Below are 21,280 nucleotides of genomic sequence, written 5' to 3' on the forward strand. Positions count from 1 at the left end.
CTACATGCACGTGATGGATATGCTATCTGAACGTGGCGTCTGGTTGCCACCACACCCCTTGGAAAGCGGGACACCGACAATCTTGGGCGGTTTACCTCCAGCGGGAACACTGGTGGATGCAGACTCATGAAGGCATTTTGGACGAAGAGAGCACGGATGAGGGCCGCGACGTGGACGCGCGAGTTTGGAGGAAATAATCGTTTTGACATGGTTAATCAAGATAAGCACGTTTTCAGGTTTGGGGTCTGTCTATTTCGTCGATTGGTTAAACAACATGCGCGTGCGTCTTTGAGTCCATCCACTAGCCACTCAGCCAGTCACAACACACTCCACCCACAATGCAAGATCCGTCACGGAATAGCACAAGGAAAAGTCCACAATGCACAAAAGAGCAGCAAGGCTCCCCGTTTTCGTCAACCTGGCAACCAACCGGCCAGTCACAATAGAAATTCCAGGAGCTCAAAGAGAAACACTCACCAGTATGTACAACGCCGCAGCACCGATGCATATCATCCAGCCAGATCCTGCACGAGCAAAATCTACTTTGTGATCTGCTTGGAAAACGGCATAGGTGCACCCTTGTTTTACTGCTTCTTGATCAGGCCCAGCAGGTTCTCCCCCAACACCTCGAAAACCATGGACATATGGATCCTGTTCAAACCTTGGTGTCTGAAGTGGTCAAGGAAGGAAATGACATGCGAGCTCCCCGGGGTGTGTGTGTGCTGGCAACGGCGGTGGATTCGGATTTGGTGGTTTTGGCGCGATAAGTGGTGTTGATGAGACGCTGGAGCAATTTGATCTTGTCGAGCGCAGTTTCTGTGTAGTGTGGTGCTGATTTGCCGACTTTATTCTAATGCATCACCGGGTGAATACATAAAGAGAAGACGGCACCAGATACAATATCTGCACAGCACTTTTGATCCTTTGCAAGCCAGACGGTGGAACAATGTCCCCATCCGTAGTATACTCTCCCTCGTTGTCCCTCTGTGTTTTTTATTCACGATGAATGCTTGTCATAGTTGGTGGACTGGATGAGTCCTGAGTAAGAAAGCCTACTGATAGGTAGATGGCAGTGGCGAGGGGAGAAATGTGTTCAAGGGTGCGCGAAAGTTGTTTCTAGAGGATTATGTATCGATGATGTTGGCAATGAAGAATTGATTCAGATCACGCACCTTTGCGTCTCCGCGCTCTGTTTGTTTTCCTACCTCTGCACCATCTCTTTAATTCACATGTTAAGAACTTCAGATCCACAATTTGTGTGTGTGCCTTATTTGACTATCCAAGCTATGAGCCTGGATAATAGGGTGCTAGCGCGTTTGGACTTGGAAGAGTTTCGACGAAATCAGAAAGAGATCAGGCAGATATCGGAGCTTGAAAATAAAATCAGGCGGAGCCTGAACTCACTCAAAGTCGAAACGAGTAAACGAAACTAGATAACTGATAAAACTGTAGATTTTTGTTATCCAAGCATCGCGCAGCTGCAGAGTCAACAATTATGGAAGCAGTTAATTGGCAGATTTACGACTTTTAATCCCTGAGTTCGTATAAAAATAGAAGCCAGCGAAGCCAGAGTCAGAGAGTCTAGTGTGTATCCACTCATTAGATTCATCTGTATCTCTTCAGTGTTGCTTCATCTATAACGCATAGATCATGAGATATACCAGTGTTCGATGTTACAGCTCCATTTTTATTAATTTGTATGGGCACATGGGCTGAAGAAGCCTTGACCCAGTTCAGATAATCGCGCTGAGAAACAATTATAGCCGTATTCCGCGTAGCATCACATTTCCCATGAAACGGGATCCGTAAGGTGTATATATCTGCGGTATACACAACGGAAATAACATGGATGTAACATGTGTTAATTTAGGCGTTTCGGGACCCCGGCACCACTGTTGTGGCCACAGACTGAATTATTGTAGTTTGTTGGATTTGACCTGTAGCCCCTCAAAGGTATGATAGTCCAATCTATCAGATCTATCACTGACGGAAGGACTATGTCATTTCACAAATTATAGCAAAAACATCATTATCCCTTAAAATTATAATCATGGGCGCTTAATGTTGATTTATAGTGGCAGGACCAAAGTAGTACCATTGCAATGCAGAAAATGAGCGAGGAAGAGGCAGGGAGAGGCGTGGATTAAAAGCGGCGTTGAAATCGTGAGAAATCGATGTGATGACCACATTCTGCTACGTGGCAACTCAAATATCTGAGAGTTGCTGCCTTCCTCTATGCCGAGCAGCTACCCATCTAGCATTCATATAACCTTTGGACTTCTTACTGTCGTTGTAGCAGCAAGTCTGGCCTGGAATGCATTTCGTGACTTTCGGGTAAAAAAAATAAGGTGCCCTAAAAGAGAGAAGGTTCGTTCATGTACTCTATCTTTGAGAAGTCCAATAAATTCTAGTTGTGGACAGCTACCTTATACTTTATCGTCTTGGAGGGGACTTCACGACGAGCAGGAATATAATGATGTGTGGGACGAATTACGCCCTCTTCTCGAGAAACATGGATTTCGGCTTTGGAGAAGAGGCTTTGGCGCACAGAAATGGGATGAAGATTACCCTCAATGCGACAATTTTTTATATCTTACCCCACACAAATTGACGCGAAACATATCCTTGGTCAAGTGGAAATCGTTCCTTACAGCTCCTATTGGTTTACGACACGCAGCGCGCATGAATGGTGTACGCGACGTCGTTCTTCGTGTCATAGTAACCTCTGGAGAAGGTCAGGGACATTTACAAATATTAAAGCGTCTTTCTTCACCTCCAGATATTTTAATGAGCAACAACCATATTTTGCCCATACTATATGAGATTATCTTCCAGGACATCATTATCTTGGCTGTTCCCAAGCTCATTTTTAACCTGGAGGATGCCTGTCGGCCTGACAAATTCTCAAACTCGGTTGAAGACTTGTTGTACATGGTTGTGCAGGCATTCGAAGTGAGTTGTTGTCATGGTCCATTTGGAAATTTCGATTTATCGTGCAATGTCATCTAGGGTACTGCATACCTTCATCGAAACCTCATCGCGCACCAGGTAAGTTTTCCAACCTTATCGGGGTCGATGCGTAATACAATCAATTTTAGGATCTTTTTTTAAACAATTTTATGGTCGAATGGATGCCTGGGTCGCTCGCTGAGAGGACTTCAATGCTTCGACCACGAGTATACATCATTGACTTTGAGGTGGCTGTCGAGTTTCCCGAGGACTCAGAAGAGGCCGAGAGACTGTGTGATAAGTTTCCTTATCCCCTCGACATCTATGCTCGGTACGTTGCTCCGGAACTGGAGACTAATCAGGCATACTGTCCTTTCCGACTGGACATGTGGCAGTTGGGTATGAATCTGAATATGGCTGTTGAGGTAAGCTCTCTTTGTCTTATGCCTTCATTGTAGCAAGCAGTGATAAATATTCATCAGACTGGATTGGAAGAAATTGACGCAATATGGCTAGGACTCTGTGCCCCATCTCCTAAAGATCGTTTGGATGCTGAAAACGCCTTGAAGGCCCTTGATGAGTATCTTAGAAAAACACCCTCCTTATATCTCCATAGAGAGCTACTGCCCCCCAAGGATGAAGATCTTTAGTCTATACATTGTTGTTGTCTGTTTTGTTGTCATTTTATTGTCAACTTATTTTTTACATTGTTATCTTCCTGACTCCGTGAGCCACTCAAAAGGCTTAAGTTTGGTGTCTGGATCGTGGAGGTACGTAGACACGGCAGGAATTCTCCATCTCAAACCAAGGACGTGAATACGGGATCATTAACCAACTCTGGAGATAAGCAATCGTAAATCATTATTCATCAGTAATGGTGATACACGGGTATTCGAAGTTCAAATGAGGGAGATCTGAGACGGGAGAAAAAATGGCGGGTGAGGAACATGGCGAGGTATATGGGAGGGAATGCATGAGTACAAATATAACGTGAGGATGGGACAATATAAAGATAAAAATGCCGGATATGAATCATTGGGCCTGCGCCTCCTACAAACAATGCCTGGTATAAGCACTAGAAATTACACAATGAGAGAATGACTTGCTTGGTCCACAAATTCCATCGCTTCTTCTCGCTTGATCGAACGAATGGACGAAACTTTTTGGTTATTGAACAATACACCGTAGAACTTATCAGCAGTGACAAGCATTTCAGGTCGGAAGGTTGTTGTAATAAACTGTGCTGTTGGCGACAGGGATTGTATCATAGCTGATAGATTGTGAATAGGTATCAATGCGACGCAACAAAAGGGAAATTAGACAACATCCACTTACATGCAACGGCTGTTCGGTACTGTGCATCTAAATTGGCATCGATCTAAGCAGATCGGGCGTTAAACTTCGGCACCGAAAACATAGAAGGAAGAAGCGCACCTCATCGAAGAGATAAAACGGAGCAGGATCACACTTCTGTATTGCAAATACTATTCAATATATGTAAGTACAGTCTCGTAAAATTAATGACGGGAAAGATTGTCACCTGTAGCCAGAGCCACCAGCGATTTCTGCCCACCGGACAACTGTTGTATGCGGAGTCCTTCGTCGACCTTCGAATTAAACGACACCTAAAATTCTTTAACGATGGTACTGTGTTCAAACAAATGACAGGGCAAACCTTGATGGATACACCAGTATAATTATCGATCGAATTTGGCTGTGCTTCCTCGTCGTCATCGACGTCTTCATCCTATCAATGGAGTGGTCAGTCTACAGCCAAGTGCAGAGAAAGAAGCAACGCACCTGGTCGATTCGCCTCTGAATGATCAACCTCCCCCGTCCAGCCGGAACTAGCTTTTCAAAGACTTCCTCGAAATTGCTGGCGACCTGCTTAAACGTTCTTTCGATTGCCTCGTCCTTGCGTTGGTCAAGGACTTGTACGAGCTCCTCGATAGACTCGGCTGACTTGTCGAGCTCCTCACGCCGCTCAAGAAGCTGATCTCGTTGCTTGGTGAAGTTACTGTACTGTTCAAATGCCTTTTTATTTACGTGAGCGAATTTCTTGAGACTTTCATTCACGGTGTGGAGCTTCTTAACAAGCTAAGGAAGATATCAGTGATGAAACGTGAGAGTCAAGGATGGAAAACGCACTCGTTCCAGTTTTTCATTGATATACTTTTCAAACGCCTCCTCCGGGAGAACACCCAGATCGCGAATATTGCGGTTACACTCATCCTTGCGAGTCATCAACATCTGCCTCTTGGCTAGATATCGTTCTGTTGTCTTTTGCTGTTTAGATATTGAACGACTATCCTCTGTTTGTTGAGTTTGAATCTTTTCAAGATTAGTCCGTAATTCTTGAATTTGGGCTGTTAGTTCTTCGCCTTCTTTCTCAATGGCTGAGAAAGGGGGCTGTTAACTTTGTTGGCAGAAATGCAAAGCATAGAAAGCACACACATTGGATTTTCTTAGTCATAGTCTGGATCGACGCAGTTAGGCTACGAAGCTCGCGTGTACGAGTCTCGAGGTCGTCCGCAGATGTGGATTCTTCATCCGGCTCCTCCAGAGCTTCCAACTTAAGGCGCAGCTCTTCGCGACGCCGAAGGAGCCGTTCTTTCAATTCAATCTCGAGGGTGTTTTTCTGGGCTTCCAACTTGAGATAAGAACAGAGTAGATATCAGACTATAGGATTAGGCAGATTAAATCGAGTTAAGGATCTCACCTCGTTTCGGCGCTTACTATACCCAACCATATCCTTCCTCCTTCTCTCCACCTCCTTACCTAGACTGACAATCGCTCTTTCCTCTTCGCTTGTAAGCCCGTGACTGAGCGCGGTGCCCAATTCTGTTTGATAACCAGCCAGCTTGGCATCCAGCGCACGAAGCTCGGCCTCCAGCTCCTCTTTATCTGCTTCCAACCGCGCAATTCGTTCCGTTTGCTTATCCTTCGCGAGCGCGAGCGACGCGTTTTCCTCTTGGAACCGCTCACGCGCCTCTCTTACCTGCGCTTGCGTGCCACCCAGCACCGTGATCCTGCTCAGACACCGCGTGATTTCCTGCTCGAGTGCAGCAATCGCACCTTTGACTTCCTCTGCGCGCCTCTTCTCCGTGTCGTATTTCGCACGCCATGTGCGCAGGGAAGTGATCCCCGACAACCGCGAACGTCTGACGTCGTGGTATCCGCCCGTTAGTGCGCCCTTCCTGTCCACCTTGTCACCATCCAGGGTGATCGCGTTTACCCCATGGCTTCGCACGTACTCTGCTGCAACACTAAGGTCACGGCACACGCACGTTTTGCCGAAGACTTGCTGCAGGGCCTTTTCATGTGTGGGCGAGTACGAGAGTTTAGAAAGGAGCGGTTCTGCGTCGTTTGAAGAAGCGGGGAGGTTGGCTGGCTTGGGTTTTAGCCGATTCAGAGGCATAAATGTGACACGCCCCCTCTTTTCCCTGAGCATGATATCGAGCACTCTGGAAGCGGTTTCGTCGGTGTCGACGACGACGTGGAATAAGCTATCACAAGATGAGAAGGATCAGAAATGTGCCATGTGAGGGGATTAAGTAGATACCTACCTGTTTCCAGCCGTGAGTTCAACGGCCGTGTTAAACTTTGGATCCGTGACCTCAAACAGGCGATACAAAGGTCCATAAACTCCAGGGATATTATGTCTTTCTGTGATATTGTCGATGGCCTTCAGGCCGTCACCTGTGTCCTGTTATATGGGACAACCGAGGACACATCGAACAATGCGGGAGAATACACGTATGTGCCGGATTATGATTTCACAAGTCATTAGAATAGGGATAACCGCAATGAAATCAATGGCGCGCACCTTGTCCATCATTCCAGCCAAAGCTCGCTCTGCCGTCCTAAGCTCATCCGCCGCCCTACTCACAAGACTATCCAGCTTGGTATCCTCCCTCCACATCTCTTTTCTCCTCTCCGTCAACTCACTCTGTTCCTCTTTCAGTCTCAACATCTCTTCCATTACCTCCTTATTCTTCTTTTTCGAGTCTTCCACCTTCCCTTGCACATCAGCAATGAGCCGATCAAGCTCCGACAGTGAGTTCCGCGAAACGTCCAACTCCTGCGCCGTATATTGGAGGGCGGAGAGTTGTGAGGAACGGTACGATGTCACAGAAGCTATCTCAGAACGTAGGAAGGCATCCCGCTCAGCTTTCGTCCTGAACTTGGACGAACGTCCCTGCTTCGCGAACAATGCCGACAGTCGGGCACTCGCTTCGTCCAGTTGTCTCTTTTCGGCAGACTCATTGGTGCGTTCTTCCTCCCACTGTGGGGTGATCTCGTCGAGGTTAGCCTGTTTTTCTTCAATTTGGGATTCCAGAGTCTCGAGTTCGGCCTCCAAATCCTCACGCCTACCCCCGGAGTTCTGGTTGGCCGCACGCAGGTCTTCGATGATGCATTCGAGTTCCGTGCGTGAACGGATAAGGTCAGTGAGTTCGGCTTGTGTATCGCGTCGATTCTGTGCGGTAGATGCAAGCGTATGGCGTGCTTCTGCGATGTTTTTCTCCAGGTCCTGTCCCTTGTTGAGTCACAAGCTTTAAGGCAGTATTCAGACAACCACCCACCTGAATCTCCTTTTCTCTTTCATTAAACATCTGCCTCCGCACATTGGCGCCATGGACATCTGCCCTCCTGTCCTCTTCGATTTCGACGAGCGCCTCCCCGACTTCCTCCAGCTCCCGTTGATATAATGCATATTCCATACATCTCCGTTCCTTGTCCTTTTCCTGAAAATCTTTCAGCTCTTCCTTTTCTTCTTCGAGCTCAGCGAGCCGTGTTTCGATGTACTCAAGAAGCTCGGCAATCTTTGTACGCTTTGCGTCGGTGTCGGCCATGATACGTAGGGACTCTGCTCGTCGTTGCTCGTACACCTGTGTGCCTGCTACTTCTTTGAGGAGTGCTAGTCGTTCGTGGTCTTTGGCATTCGTGAGCGCAGTAATCTGTACGTGGTCAGACAAAGTCCAGGTCTAGCGAAAACCACACTCACACGGCCCTGGGGAACGATGTAGTATGGATTCGACTTGCTGAATCCCGCGCTCTCGAGCAAATTCATGACGTCCGCTTTGTTGGCGCTCTTTCTATCGAGACTGTACTCGTCTTTCTTGGCACCAATCGTACGCCTTAGAACAACTTCATCGTGTCCAGTTGGGAACCGGTTGTCCGAATTGTCAAAGACAATTTCAACTATCATAATAATGTCACTTCTGGGACGTGGAAAGGAAAGCATTTACCTACCAAATGCCGACAGCGTAGTAGATGTAGAAACTCCTTCATGAAGCAGGGCTTGTCGCTCATCGCGAGACATGGATGTGTATGCGTCTGAGAGCACAAATCGGATGGCTGAAATAGCTGTCATGAATGTGCCATACTGCGAAAAGAATGAACAACACACCAGCAAAGAAATTGCTCTTTCCAGAGCCGTTTCTACCTACTACTACATTGTGTTTGGGCGAAAAAGGTTCGATTTGAGTTTGGTCTCGATCTGCAAGCCACTGTTTAGCAAAACGATAATTGGAAAAGGCTGATTGCTACTCACAGGATTTGAAGCCCTGAATTGTTAGGGTTTTGATATACATCTTCACCTACGCCTTCAGAAAGCCCCCTTGTATTCAGTTATAGGTGCAAGGGATCTAATGGAAGATGGCAAGCAATGGGAGAGGGAAATGGTCGTAGTAGATTTCGGCAGTTTTGGTTGGGTTTGGGCAAACAATGAAATGAGGTCACGTCTGTGACAGACGCGACCGTGACGATGGTAGCGTGCTTCTAATTCCCGCGCTCGTGATACCATTGCCACCCGATCAACGGTTACCGGTTAAGCTTTAAGTTCGTCAGACATTTCGTTGAGGTTTAACTTCACACAACTATATTTCTGGCTTAGCATTCGCGAAGTTTCACTCTGCCGCAGGCCCTGTTGGCATCTCAACAAAATTCATCAATGTTTATCAAATGTTCATTAATGTTCTGTCTGGCAGAGGTTACTTTCATTTTCACAATCCGATGTAGTAGTTCTTCTGGATACGATCTGGCTTTCTGGTCTTGTTCAACTAATCATATTTACACGTGAGACCGTCGTTTACTCGAATAGTTCCACGCCGGACAAAAATGCTGACCAGTTAGCCTGGGTGTTGTCCTGACCAGTGACGTGACTAGTACCGTGACCAATTTCATAGTGTCACACATATGTTGTCACGCTAATTCATCATTAGCAGGCTCAACAGTAAATAACATATTACTTGATTGTTTAACATTTCTTCTTACTCCGCACTGAATTAAAACGCAAGACAATCAAATAATTTGCCATTTACTGTCGAGCCTACTAATAATGAATTAGCGTGACAATATATGTGTGACACTATGTAATTGGTCACGGTACTAGTCATGTCACTGGTCAGGACAACACCCAGGCTAACTGGTCAGCATTTTTGTCCGGCGTGTTCTACTTTGGGTGGACTCGGCTCAATGCGTCTATTTGAATATAACACTATCGGAGTATAGAGGATCACTGCTCGGAACCAATAAGCTCTCTTTTTGTAGTTCAAGTGTGAGTTCGAAGTAGAAGAGGGACTTACGTGGTTTTCTGGAATGTTCGATTTAAGCAAGGGATCTTTGCATAAGTCCCGTCTGCGAATTCCAAACAATAGTATGCCTAAGAGACAGTGATTAGTTCGCGAAATAACAGGGGATGTTCATAGAACGTTATAACCACTGACCCCAGGTTTCTTGGAGCTCTCGAGTAAGCGTAGAAACTTTCCAACATAATATTTTCCGTCCCATTTGAACTTTACATGCTCCTAACAAGGTGAGTTAACGTCAGTAAACGCTTCACTGAGATGAATGCAACCACTCACACCCTGGGACGGTTTAATCAAGTGAGAGTACTGTAGAGGAAAATCAGTACCCGTAGGTTATTTAGAATATGATGAGTGGATGGGTGCTTACCATCGTAAAACAATGGTATGGATAAAGGTATGCTTGCTCAAAACCGGATGAGCGAAAAGGACAGAAAGGATCCCTCTTATATACTTTTTTTCTTCAAAATCAGGTCCTTGAAAATGAGAGTGTGTGTGATCAGAGAAAATCATAAAGGGAAAAAAGTTGTGAGCTCACACGCCCGTCAGAAGAAAGGGACATCCGACAGGTGGAGAATCAGATAGAAGTCGCTATCTTCGAGACTCCCTCCTAGTGCTGGATCTGGCGTTCATAAAGCGGTCAATTAATATGTTATTCATGCAGATTGACTCTATTCCATTGTAAAAAATTTGTTAGATAGGTAGTTTCACGATCTGTTACGTCCAACGTAATTAAAAATCACTGACTTTGTTCAATTTGGCACGAATTTACCAGAGGAAAGTAAACCTAAGCCAAGTCACCCAACCCAGCCCAACCCTAACCTGATTACCTCCGCTAGTCCGCCGCAACTGAGTCATTCACATCATTTTCACACACACCATTAGGTGTACCTTCAGTTATCGCTCAGGGAAAAAGAAAAATTAGTGATAGGTAGCTATAATCATCTCCACCACATTGCTAATATGCTGCAAAATATAGTCCGTGCATGCCAAAGTTTGAGCTTTCACATTAGTTCTCCCTTTAAGCGCCCACTGATGATGTACGTGTTAAATATGACTCGATCCTAACGAATCCCGTCCGTGATTCATTTCTCTTAAACTTTCTTTTTTCACGGTATTATAGCATCTAAACATCTCAATTTCTGATCAAGGTTGTATTCATGAACGCTCACACACTGATTTGATGGATTAACTGGTAGGCATTCTTATTGTACGCCGCAAAAAATTAAATAGGGATGGAAGCTCGCTTATCATGCCACTGTTCACTGAATCACGGAGAAAGAGTGTTCCAGAAGTGCATAAAATCCAAACTGCGATTGGAATCGTGTCAAAAGAGACTGATTACGATATTTCTGCAGTCCTTTCCATATGATACATTCACAGCGTTCTTGTTTTTGGGTTCTTTGATTTCCATGATGACAGACGTATGTAAATCCATAGTAAGGTGTACGACGGTATTATACTTATATAACTGCGCTTCTTTTTCTGTAAACCAATCATATGTAGTAACATTTTATGTCCACCGTTAGTTATTAAAGTAAGTCGGCGGACATAAGGGAGTGACCGTTTCGCCACTCAACCAACTTCTAGAGACCATTGTACCGTAACTGAATGTTTGACTCATAGGGGTGGCCCTGCAAGTCGTAGACTCATCTTCCCACATGATAATGCACGCCGTTGCAGCCGGTTGTCTCAATGGCGTGAATGCGGCCGTCGCTTAGCAGTCCATTCGACATGCAATAACAATGTTGCAAAGTAGAGATGCACCTGCACCTTTAATCTATGGGAGTAGCCTTTCTGTTGGAAAGAGGTTGAATACTCTTAGCAATGGCAATCTAATTTTCTCCTTCAATTCGAATCCCTATTCTGACGCGAAGTTGTCTGATGTGATCAACATCACAAAAGTTACTTTTAGTCGAAATTTAACCTAACGTAAACCGTCAAAGCCAACCAAAATCCGATCAATCAATACCCCAATCAATTGTTAAATAAGATTCAACACTTTTTGCAGACGTGGCAATTAATAGCTAACTCGTCCGTTTTCCTATGCCTGACAACAATTCTACCTATGCATACGTTCATCTTGGATTGCTCACCGTCGCCACTCTCGTCTGCCTATTTTCATCCGGAATAGCCACGTTCACTGAGCCGGAGAAGCTGGTTCGCCGAAGTAAGGTATGCCTGTAGTTCATTTGTGTAATTTAACCTTTATTTACTGAACGCAACTAGTTACCTACTGAACTACGAGACTGGAGAAACCTTGACGAAGAAGACTACGATGCTGCATGGGATGAACTCCTTCCCTTGTTCAAGAAGCATGGTTATCAGCTATGGAAAAGAGGACCCGGTTTACAATCACATAGTGGAGGGCATTTGCCTTGCGATAATTTTCTTTTCCTGACTCCAGACAAAACCAAAAACATTTCCATTGTCAGATGGCCCCACTTTATAAACTTCAATGGACTCTCACATGCCGCACGCAGCATAAATGCAAAGCGGGATGCTATTCTGCGTCTAGTAGCTTCTGGTGGCCAGGGCGGGACCCATTTACGAATCATGCGACGGTTGTCTTCTCCTCCGGACATCCTCATGAGCAACAACCACATCCTCCCTTTCATAGACGAGATCTCGTATCAAGATATAGTTGTTCTTTCGTTCCCGAAGCTTATATCCTCTCTGCAAGAGTGCCTCGATACCGCAAGAGACAATTCCGTTGAAGATATTCTTTACATGGTCGCGCAAACCTTTGAGGTACATTCTGTTTCAAATTACAATCCAATATTTACTCATGCACTCACAGGGCGCAGCTTACTTGCATCGAAAGTTGATAGGTCATCGGGTAAGAGTACTGTCCATTGAGAAGAAGGGGTTCGCTGCACAACATCATTCTCCAGGACTTGTTCCTGAACAACATCATGGTTGAATGGATGCCGGCTTCCTTACGGGAAAGAAGAATCAACAGACCCCGTGTATACATCATAGACTTCGAGACTGCTGTAGATTTTAGTGATGACAGTGCAGAGTCGGAGCGCCTGTGCAAGGAACATCCTTTCGCTGGTATTGTTGACATCGATACATATGGCCGACCAGTTGCCCCAGAGCTAAGTGGCGAGATCCAGCCTTACTGCCCTTTCAAGCTTGATATGTGGCAACTTGGCTCCGACCTGAATGACTACGTGCAAGTTCGTATCATCTATTTCTTTTTTTACTCGATGGACCTAACCCTTTGATGTAGACGGGGCTCAAGGAAGTAGATGAGTTTTGGACGACTTTAGTCTCACCGATACCCGATAGTCGAGTGACAGCTGCAGATGCACTGACATTTCTTCATGAATATTTACTCAGGACCTCTCCCTCCGAGCTTCATCGACCGCTGCCTGAACAGGTTTCTGTGACCCAGTAAGCGCATCAGATATTTTTCTGAATCGTAAATATTGTTATCTCTCGAGGTTGTTACCGTAGAGCCCCTGTCGTTCTTGGGTGTATCGCAGTCAGAGACAAGGGCAGTGGTTAGCATTACAATTCAATGATCATTGTTAAGCAAGTGCCTACCAAATTTGTATTATAAACAAGTCTATGAAGTAAACCCTTCCTCAACTTATTTCTGAGATTGTCCAAATGCACCATATCCGAATTGGAAGCAAGGGTGGGTTTGGGTCTTGGCCAAACAATCTGCTTCAGGTGGGTTCAACGCAACAATCATTGATATTTTTCGACGTCAGATTTTTATCGATTAAGGTATATCAAGAATAAACGGTGTATTTGAATGTTATAGTGTTTACATATTTTATGAAGGTTGCATATTTTATGGAATTCGTTGACCCATGATGCATGGCGTTCTACTAGTACTTGCGAATAAAATAGTGATTCTTTTCTACATCTGTGGAAGCCTAATTCCTTAAACACAAATAGCATAGATAGACATAGATATCTGCAAGTAAAAAGACAAATTTTAATGTCAAGTGAGGGGAAAGCTTAATTTGGCGTACCAATTAGGGGGTGTGCTTGATCTTGTGCTAGAGAAGGTAGCAGTATCAAAGCGCGCAGCATGGCGCTTTTCGCGTGCCTCGGCGTTTTCGCGCCACTTTGTCCCTTTCAACCAGACTAAGACGACAATCGCACTGTTGAGCAGCAGGATGCCAGTCCAAATGGTGTACATCAAACCTAAATAAAACGTTAGGATAAGTTGGACACCTTTCTTGTAAGAAGCAGCTCACCGTCACCAACGCCGCTCTGTAACAAAGAATTAGAAAGTTGAATGTTTAACGATGTCTTTTAACCGAACCTGAAGAGGAACAGCAACTTCTGTGCCGATAAAGGCAAAAATTCCACGGAAACAACTGTTTGCTGCCACAGCGGTCGACGAACGTCCAACATTTGCATCAACAACATATGCTAGTGTACTCGAGTAGATCCAACTAAATAATGGGAGTTAGGTACCACATGTCGGATTGAACAAAGCGCTATACTTACATGTAGACAAAACCTCCGAAGAACAGAAAGAAAGAAATCGCGACAACATTATGGATCTTGTCGCAAAGCCACCCAAATCCAAGTACAATACATGGGAGCATAATCAAACCCGGGAGTGTACTCTTGAGTCTCATCTAATTGTGGCGAGCCTTAGTGAATTGGGATTGGGAAAAGCCAGACAATGAATTCTCACCTCTGCGTAGGCTTTCCCGCCATTGGCTTCCCGGATAAGTCTGAGTTGGCGGTCAGACCACCTTCCTCCAAGAAGGCTGCCCATAACGCTCCCTAGGGATGTGTGAGAGATCAATACGAGATTTGTTAAAAGAACAACAAACGTACCAGCTCCGTAGCTGATGGTGACAAGACCGATTTTTAGAGGGCTGTATCCATAGGTATCACCAAGCCTCCTTGAAGTTGCATATGACAACTGGAATCCGAAGGCGTAGAGAAGACCTAAAGTTTGTTAGACGATTGATGCCCTAGAAATCTGCCATACACATACCAGATGTAAGGAGAATGAGGAAATTGTTAGGCCTTCGAAGGACAAGCCACATTGGCTTGAGGGGATTAACATCCCTCAGAGTTAGGGTTATCTTTGGCAGTTCGTTGAAGTCTTGAGTGTTTTCTTCGGTTTTGACGGTGGTCTTTTCAATGTCGATGACATTGATATCCGATTTGTTGGCTTGCACAACCTTTCCAACCATTGGCGAGGGCTTGCCCTTGATCAGGTCGCCGCTAATAGCAGCAGCATACAAACGTTGTTTAAGAACATTTTGGTAGGTTAGACTACGCTCCGGTCGGAAGGTATCGTGGAAGAAAAGCACGAAAGCTATCAAGCATGTGCCGCATAGAATAGCAAGGAACCAGAAAATAGCGCGCCAGCTCCAGATTGTCGTAAGAATACCACCGAAGATCGGCCCAAGAGCCTGATATACCGGGTTGACGTCAATAGTGAACGGGGAAGTAATTGAGTCAGGAACAACTTACCGGACCCAGCAAAGGCGCAACGTAATAGATACCCATCTGTGTAGTATTAACGGTATCAGTACCAAATTCGTCCCATGATGCAATTCTAATTCAAACCTTTCGACCACGTTCTTCTGGTTCAAAAATATCTGCAAGTGATGCGGCGCCTATCGCCATCACCGCGCTTGACCTGGTTAAGACCGTTAGTTTAATGAAAGTGCATTGTGAATTGAGATTACGTTACCCTGCAGCTTGAAGGCATCGAAATCCAATAACACTATCGATATCGCGTTAAATAATTTCTGGTTAGAGATTTCTATTGACTTACGGGCCAATGTGCTGACTCAGAGCGACAACGATACTTCCAAGTGCGAAGAGAGCCAGGGAGAGGGAGTAGACAAGCTGACGAGCGTGGTTTGTAAGGAACTAGACTACGCGATAGTGAGAGTGTACACACCTTGCGACCCTTAACTTCACTGATCGAACTCCAAATGACTGGCATGAGACCTTGAACCAAAATAAACATGGAAATGCTCAAACTAAATTGAGCAGGAGTTGCAGGAAGCTCCGCTTCCATTTGCTCAACAGCCGCTACCCAACCCGGATGTTAGACACGATCTGGAGACATAAAATTAGCAGCTTACGATTCTGAATATTTGCGGCCAGCGCAGCAACCATCGCGGCAACGGCAATGAGGAACAAGATGCAATTCTAATGTAGGCAACTTAAGGTTTGAATATAGCGTAGACGAAAAAGTAAAGTTTGCTGACCTTTCGGAGTGAAGACCAAGTACGCGGGTCGTTCTCGACAGGCATATGCTCGATATCAAAGGTCGGGACCGGCGGAACTACAACTGTCGAAGTGGTACTAAGAGCCATAGATGCTACCGTTGCAGATTTGACAAGAGGCGGCCGAGCGGGTTCTACAGTCGCCATAGCTGGCACCTGGGTAATGCTATTTGATTGCTTGATGGGCATGATGAGTCGTAAATGAAGTCGTTTCGTAAAGAGAAGAATAGAACGAATATGATATGCGAGAATAAAGGAGCCCACAGGGCCCTTTTGTTGGTGGGGAAGTTTGTGAGGAGAAAAAGTCTCGAAGACTAGTCCAGAATTTATAGACGTTTCCCTGAACAAAACTAGAAGTATCCGCGTTTTGCGCACACCAGGATGATTGAAGCATTCCGGTATCGACGCCGCCAACTGGTAAAGCAGAAAGGAATACGAGCTTGTCACCACAAAACACTGGCGATCGACTCGTATTCCCCACTGTCTGTCGGCCTTGAGGTATGAGAATACGTTACAACAGGCTATCCTGGAGGTCCAGGGACCATGTCATCAGCACAAATGGCGCCTATGCGACTTTTCTCCACCTACGGGTCAGTATTGCGTCAGACAGGAAGAATACGGAACGAGACGCATCACTGCTTGCAGGCTCTCAAGAACCTGAAACATCCTTCAGTAAGAGAAAAGTGCTGGATAACAATTTTCACAAAAAGGTTCTCGGTTCCTTACAAGTTTAAGCAGCGCCGAAGGGGTTGGCGTAGCATGCGGTCAATCTTCGGATATGAACGGCAATCCTGCAGTAGAGTCGTGTGCAGTAAGTGTGGCTAGTTCTGCGGAAAGCGCTGGAGATTCACCTGAGTTCTACAAAAAAGCGAGGAGCAATCCGGCAGCCGGCATGAAAGAGTCGTCGATAATAATAGAAACTAACATTGTAACCTCAAGCCAGATCGTACACCTATAATTATAATAGCTACGGTGCTGCCTTCGCAATGTTTAGTAATAAGGCAGCAATGATGCCGAAATGAATCAAGAAACACCCAATCATCGTGAAGTAAAATGAAGAATGTTCGAACGTGCGCAATATTGTTAAAGAGACATGTACTGCGCTCGTCGAATCTAGCGTTGCCCAGAGGGATTGGGGGATACATGTTGAGGTATTGAAGCAGTATCCAGTGCAACCTCAGTGACAGTCGTGGAGCGCTATTTTTGCCGGGACTCTTTAGTCGCCCATGCCCACGCGCAATGACTGATGAAATCCATGGGATCCTAGGAAGTGGAGGTTTTCAGCACGGCATCCATCCTGTGCACCCACTTACAAGCTCACCGACGCACGAAGGTAACCTTTCTGCCTTGAAACACAATCCGATCCACCACATCGGAATCCAAATTTGCAGCCTGCATAAGGATATCAGTCAAGTAGAGCGCACTCAGCAAAACCCGAATCCAAAGTGAGATCTGAAATGATGACTTCAAGATCACGCTCAGGCGGTGGACAACAGTGAGCATGACCGATTTCACCCGATTTTCAACACAGGTCAGTAGTAATGTAGCAGTTAGCTATGCACGTCACAAAGAAAGATTGAAGAAAGGCTAAAAATCAGCCTACCACGCGCCACGGCAAAGATTAAACCGATTTTTTACACTTGACACACTGGAAAGAAAAGAAGTGCATGCAACAATTCATCCCGCGCTGGCGACGTCAGGTCAATGGCATTACATAATTTGAAAGATAAATCAAAGTGTTGGGCGTCGTAAGAAGTCGGAAGGGTAGGGTGCTGCTGCTTATCAAAATGAGGCAGAAAATATGAGAAACGGCAACCACGTTTGGTAGTGCACAGGGAGCTTCGACGCGTGTGCCAAATAAGCGGCTTGGTCGTGTGCACAGTTCGTGATCATTTCTCAAAGTTAGCAGCCGGTCCGACGGTCCACAAAAAGTAGAATCTGTCGTCACTTGAAAGTATGCGACTGATTTCCACTTTTTAATTCACTGTGTGCTTTTGGGGGTGCGGGGAAATCGCCATAGAAAGTTCCTGCTATAAAAAAGCGAGAGGAAGATATTAAGTGTCACATACACGCAAAAGTAACTGAAAGCAACACACCTTTGGCAGGTTGCTTCCTTTGTCGCTTCTTTTTCCTATCTTCAAGATCAGGATTATCGTCAAGGATGTTAGGTACAGCCGAGAAGTCGAAATGCTCCATCTCTGCTGGTTTGTCAGAGTCTAACTTAGCTACTCTCTCATCTTTGCTCGCAGAGTCGTTGAGATCGCCTCCCGCTGTAAAGGTAGCTTTGGCTTCTTTACGTTTACGCTTCTGCCTGGCTTGACCGACAACGACGATGGTATCCTTTTCCTCTTTGATTGGTTTGCTTTGACGCTGAGCCGGAGCCACGTATGGAATCTCAACCTGCATGCCTGATGCTCCTTCTTCCTTGATGGAAGGCTCAGCTGGGGTATCGACAGCCGCTTGGAGCGAGGCAATTCCCACCTAATATATCATACATCAATTAACATTTCCTGATATCCGGGGGTGCTAGGAATGGGAGGGGAAAAATACCTGAGGAATAGCAGGGGCCATGGAGAAGCTGCGATTAATTTTTGCTACTAAATCGTCAAATTGGGGGTGGCCAGAACGATGTCCCGAAGATGCAGCAGACGACTGGACATTTGGGAACGAGTTTAATTTGGGAACAATTTGCAATGGATGAAAACAATCGCACTTGCCTTCTTTCCAACTCCGTTGCCGAACAACGTGCTCACAGATGTTGCGAACCTAGCAGAAGCAATAGGAACTTTCGAGGAGGATCTGGTGGTCCCAAACAACGTAGAACGAGACGTCGAATGTCCTTGGTCCACCGCTGTTGCAATATTAGCTCCACGCGCACCGAAATGGGAAGGTATAAACGACACACATTGACCCCAGATACTCGTCGAGGGTGTTTCGTCTTTCTCTAAATTCTTCATTTCTGCCTCGAGCATTACGACGTCTTTCCTTTTTTCTTCTGCTTGGGGCACGGGCTCTGGTCGATCATCTGCGCTACCCTGACCACTCATACGGGACACGACCATGCCTCGCTTTACCGAATCTTTGATGACACTCAATAATTCTCTGGCTCGTCTTTTCACAACAGGCGGAACAGACGATCTGAATAGAGCCAGTAATGCTGCCATATCCGCGGGAGGTTGCTCCGCAATGAGAAACAAGGCATGGTTCTGTAACACGTATCTGCAAGGGTCGAGAATGGTTAGGTGAAAGGGAAAAGGGAAGAGAAGGGAAGAGAAGGAGTGAAGGTAACCATCGCACCTTGTACTTTCATCTTCCTCTCGAGCAACACGCTCTCTCCATCCATGTACGCTCTTGTAAACCTCTCTCTGCAGAGCACCGACACCAACCCCGGGTCCCCCCGCAGTCAACGCGACTTTGTTCCACTTTTTTGCAAGTGTGTCCCAACCTCCGCTGCCGGTCCCATCTGTAGCGTCGTAAGGTTCTTTCGAATAAACTCTCAGCGAAGTTTCAGCTGAGCGCGATAAAGTTTCATCGAGCAGCCCCTGTGGTGGTGATGGTGTCGAAGAGGAAGCGAGTGGCGGTGGCGACGCCGAGGCCGCTCGGGACTGGGACTGGGACCTCGACCGGTCCAAAAGTGCGTTCCGAAGGTTGTCGTAGATGTACAACAAGAAGTGAGTGTCTGAGCGAGCATACTTGAGCATGTCTTCGGGAAGAGGGCGAATTCGCCAATCGGCCAGTTGATATCGTTTGTCTGGGACGAAATCGCAATACATTTCGAGGAGGTTGGCCAGTCCATGTCGAGGGAATTCTGTGAGAAAAGCGATGAGAAATTTGTAGTCACATAAGGTTCGTTGTTGTACCTAGAAGTTTGGATGCATGGAACGTATCGAAGAGGTTGACGATGTATACGTTGAAGTCTTGCTGCAACCACACGATATCGCTATCTGCACCATGGAAGACCTGAAACTCTCACGACAAAGTTTTTTTCTTGCCAACGGGAAGTTAACTCACCTTAACAATTTCTGGATTCGTAAACACCTCGTTCAAGCTCTCAATCTCACTCCGCAGTGTCAAAAGATCGATTATCCAATCCTCCTCTCTGTCGCTGATCTGCATGAGGCACAGGAATCCCGAGTACGAGCGGTAGCTGTGGTGTTCCAGATCGACTGCAATTTCCGTTGCCTTGCGCAATTTGTCCAACATGCGAGCGAAGTCTTCTTTAGTTCCGACCCATGTTGCTTGGGTATCCTCAAGAGATGGTGGTTGAATGGGCGTGCACTGGGTGAACATCCGCGGGGGGTAATTGAGGTGTGTGATTTCGTATCGATACGGATGGTTGGAACTGAATACTTGACGTCAATCTGGTTACTTGCACTGTATTAAAAATGCTCACATAATTCCGGTGTCGTTTTCGTCAGTATAGATGTGTCCGAGAGGTACTTTTGCGTTGTATTTGTGGGACAGTGTTGGATACCATGGCGAATCGGAGTTGTCAGCTTTCTTGGGGAAAAGTAGCTGTGGTTTTGAAAGGTTGGCAGCGTGCTGCACGACATGTCCTTTTTCTCCAGTATGGGATTTCTGCATCATGGTTTATTATATGAACTTTGGAGTCGTTATTCCGCGAACCTTTGGTTTAGGCGGGTTAATGGCGATCGCAGGGGCCTTGTTTTTTCCCCAGAATTCATCGAGGCAGATATCCTGGAATGTTATATTAGTTACTATTTTAACCAATTCCAAAAACAACGCACCGTCCTTTCCAGTAATTGATCCATCGAGTCCACAACAAGAGCATGAAAGTTGTCCACCACATCGTCTTCATTCTCCAATTTGGCCTTTCCTTTACGACTCTGCGTTGATACAAGCCCAAGAAGCTTGTTGGTTACGCCAAGGACTCGTTGAGAAAATGCGTCCAGTTCTTGTTCGAGATCTCTGTCCATTGATCGATGAAAAGCAAGGTCAGCTGGTAGACCCGCAGATTTGCGCGTCGCGGTCAATGCTGATGCTTGAAGACGTGCATTGTAGGCATCAAAAGAGGTGGAAGCGAGTGAGTCCATCTGGGCGTTTTCTGTCGTTGCGAGATGTCCTTATGACCCAGTTTGACGCTGGGACGAATGGTGAACAACGGTGAAAGCTTGACGATAGGTGTTGGCGTCGGCCATTCGACGACAAAAAAATGGATGTCACGTGAGATATATTGCTCGTGTGAACCGCGACGGAGATTTCCGACGGCGTACACATTGGCTGCAAGTTGGCTTATTTCAAGGTCATTTTGACCTGTGGGTTCTACAGTTCAAATTCGAATTTTCTGAGACCGTCGTGATTTTAAAGGTTTACCGATTTTATTACCCAATTTGTTAAACAGATTGCGAGCTGCTGAATCTGATCGTGACGCATAGATTGGGACAAACACTATTCAACTGCAACTTGCGGTATTACTACGTGGATTGGACAGCTTTCGAAGAATAATCAACAGAAACCAACCAAAAATGAATTATATTATACAATATACGTTGACTT

At 45.9% G+C, this 21,280-nt stretch overlaps 5 protein-coding genes across 5 annotated transcripts; 2 read left to right on the plus strand and 3 right to left on the minus strand.

The window, feature by feature from the left end:
• Window positions 1-2,682: 2,682 nt before the first annotated feature.
• Window positions 2,683-3,599, plus strand: JR316_0006717 (uncharacterized protein; the record flags this gene model as incomplete). Its single annotated transcript, XM_047892463.1, has 4 exons — window positions 2,683-2,952; window positions 3,010-3,048; window positions 3,099-3,374; window positions 3,432-3,599. The coding sequence occupies 4 exons, from the start codon at window positions 2,683-2,685 to the stop codon at window positions 3,597-3,599; spliced, it is 753 nt and encodes a 250-aa protein (XP_047747745.1).
• A 432-nt stretch (window positions 3,600-4,031) lies between these two features.
• JR316_0006718 (Chromosome segregation protein sudA) lies at window positions 4,032-8,543 on the minus strand (the record flags this gene model as incomplete). The annotated part of the gene is made up of 16 exons (XM_047892464.1): window positions 4,032-4,219; window positions 4,285-4,327; window positions 4,384-4,433; window positions 4,490-4,574; window positions 4,625-4,696; window positions 4,750-5,046; window positions 5,098-5,345; window positions 5,404-5,599; window positions 5,669-6,455; window positions 6,516-6,655; window positions 6,776-7,480; window positions 7,533-7,907; window positions 7,955-8,151; window positions 8,203-8,307; window positions 8,360-8,449; window positions 8,504-8,543. The coding sequence occupies 16 exons, from the start codon at window positions 8,541-8,543 to the stop codon at window positions 4,032-4,034; spliced, it is 3,618 nt and encodes a 1,205-aa protein (XP_047747746.1).
• A 3,039-nt stretch (window positions 8,544-11,582) lies between these two features.
• Window positions 11,583-12,939, plus strand: JR316_0006719 (uncharacterized protein; the record flags this gene model as incomplete). Its single annotated transcript, XM_047892465.1, has 5 exons — window positions 11,583-11,696; window positions 11,766-12,287; window positions 12,337-12,375; window positions 12,431-12,718; window positions 12,772-12,939. The coding sequence occupies 5 exons, from the start codon at window positions 11,583-11,585 to the stop codon at window positions 12,937-12,939; spliced, it is 1,131 nt and encodes a 376-aa protein (XP_047747747.1).
• A 555-nt stretch (window positions 12,940-13,494) lies between these two features.
• JR316_0006720 (MFS antiporter QDR3) lies at window positions 13,495-15,952 on the minus strand (the record flags this gene model as incomplete). The annotated part of the gene is made up of 14 exons (XM_047892466.1): window positions 13,495-13,700; window positions 13,754-13,769; window positions 13,822-13,954; window positions 14,010-14,143; window positions 14,203-14,294; window positions 14,349-14,462; window positions 14,512-14,935; window positions 14,997-15,032; window positions 15,093-15,165; window positions 15,220-15,252; window positions 15,304-15,377; window positions 15,433-15,566; window positions 15,620-15,686; window positions 15,746-15,952. 14 exons carry the CDS (start codon window positions 15,950-15,952, stop codon window positions 13,495-13,497), a joined length of 1,743 nt encoding a protein of 580 aa, XP_047747748.1.
• Window positions 15,953-17,707: 1,755 nt separating this feature from the next.
• Window positions 17,708-20,817, minus strand: JR316_0006721 (Exosome complex exonuclease rrp6; the record flags this gene model as incomplete). The annotated part of the gene is made up of 10 exons (XM_047892467.1): window positions 17,708-17,793; window positions 17,860-18,244; window positions 18,314-18,415; window positions 18,469-18,982; window positions 19,061-19,571; window positions 19,624-19,723; window positions 19,775-20,105; window positions 20,157-20,341; window positions 20,390-20,461; window positions 20,512-20,817. 10 exons carry the CDS (start codon window positions 20,815-20,817, stop codon window positions 17,708-17,710), a joined length of 2,592 nt encoding a protein of 863 aa, XP_047747749.1.
• Between the last annotated feature and the right edge of the window lie 463 nt (window positions 20,818-21,280).

This window comes from Psilocybe cubensis, chromosome 6 (genome assembly GCF_017499595.1).
Source record: "Psilocybe cubensis strain MGC-MH-2018 chromosome 6, whole genome shotgun sequence".
Classification (NCBI taxonomy): domain Eukaryota; kingdom Fungi; phylum Basidiomycota; class Agaricomycetes; order Agaricales; family Agrocybaceae; genus Psilocybe; species Psilocybe cubensis.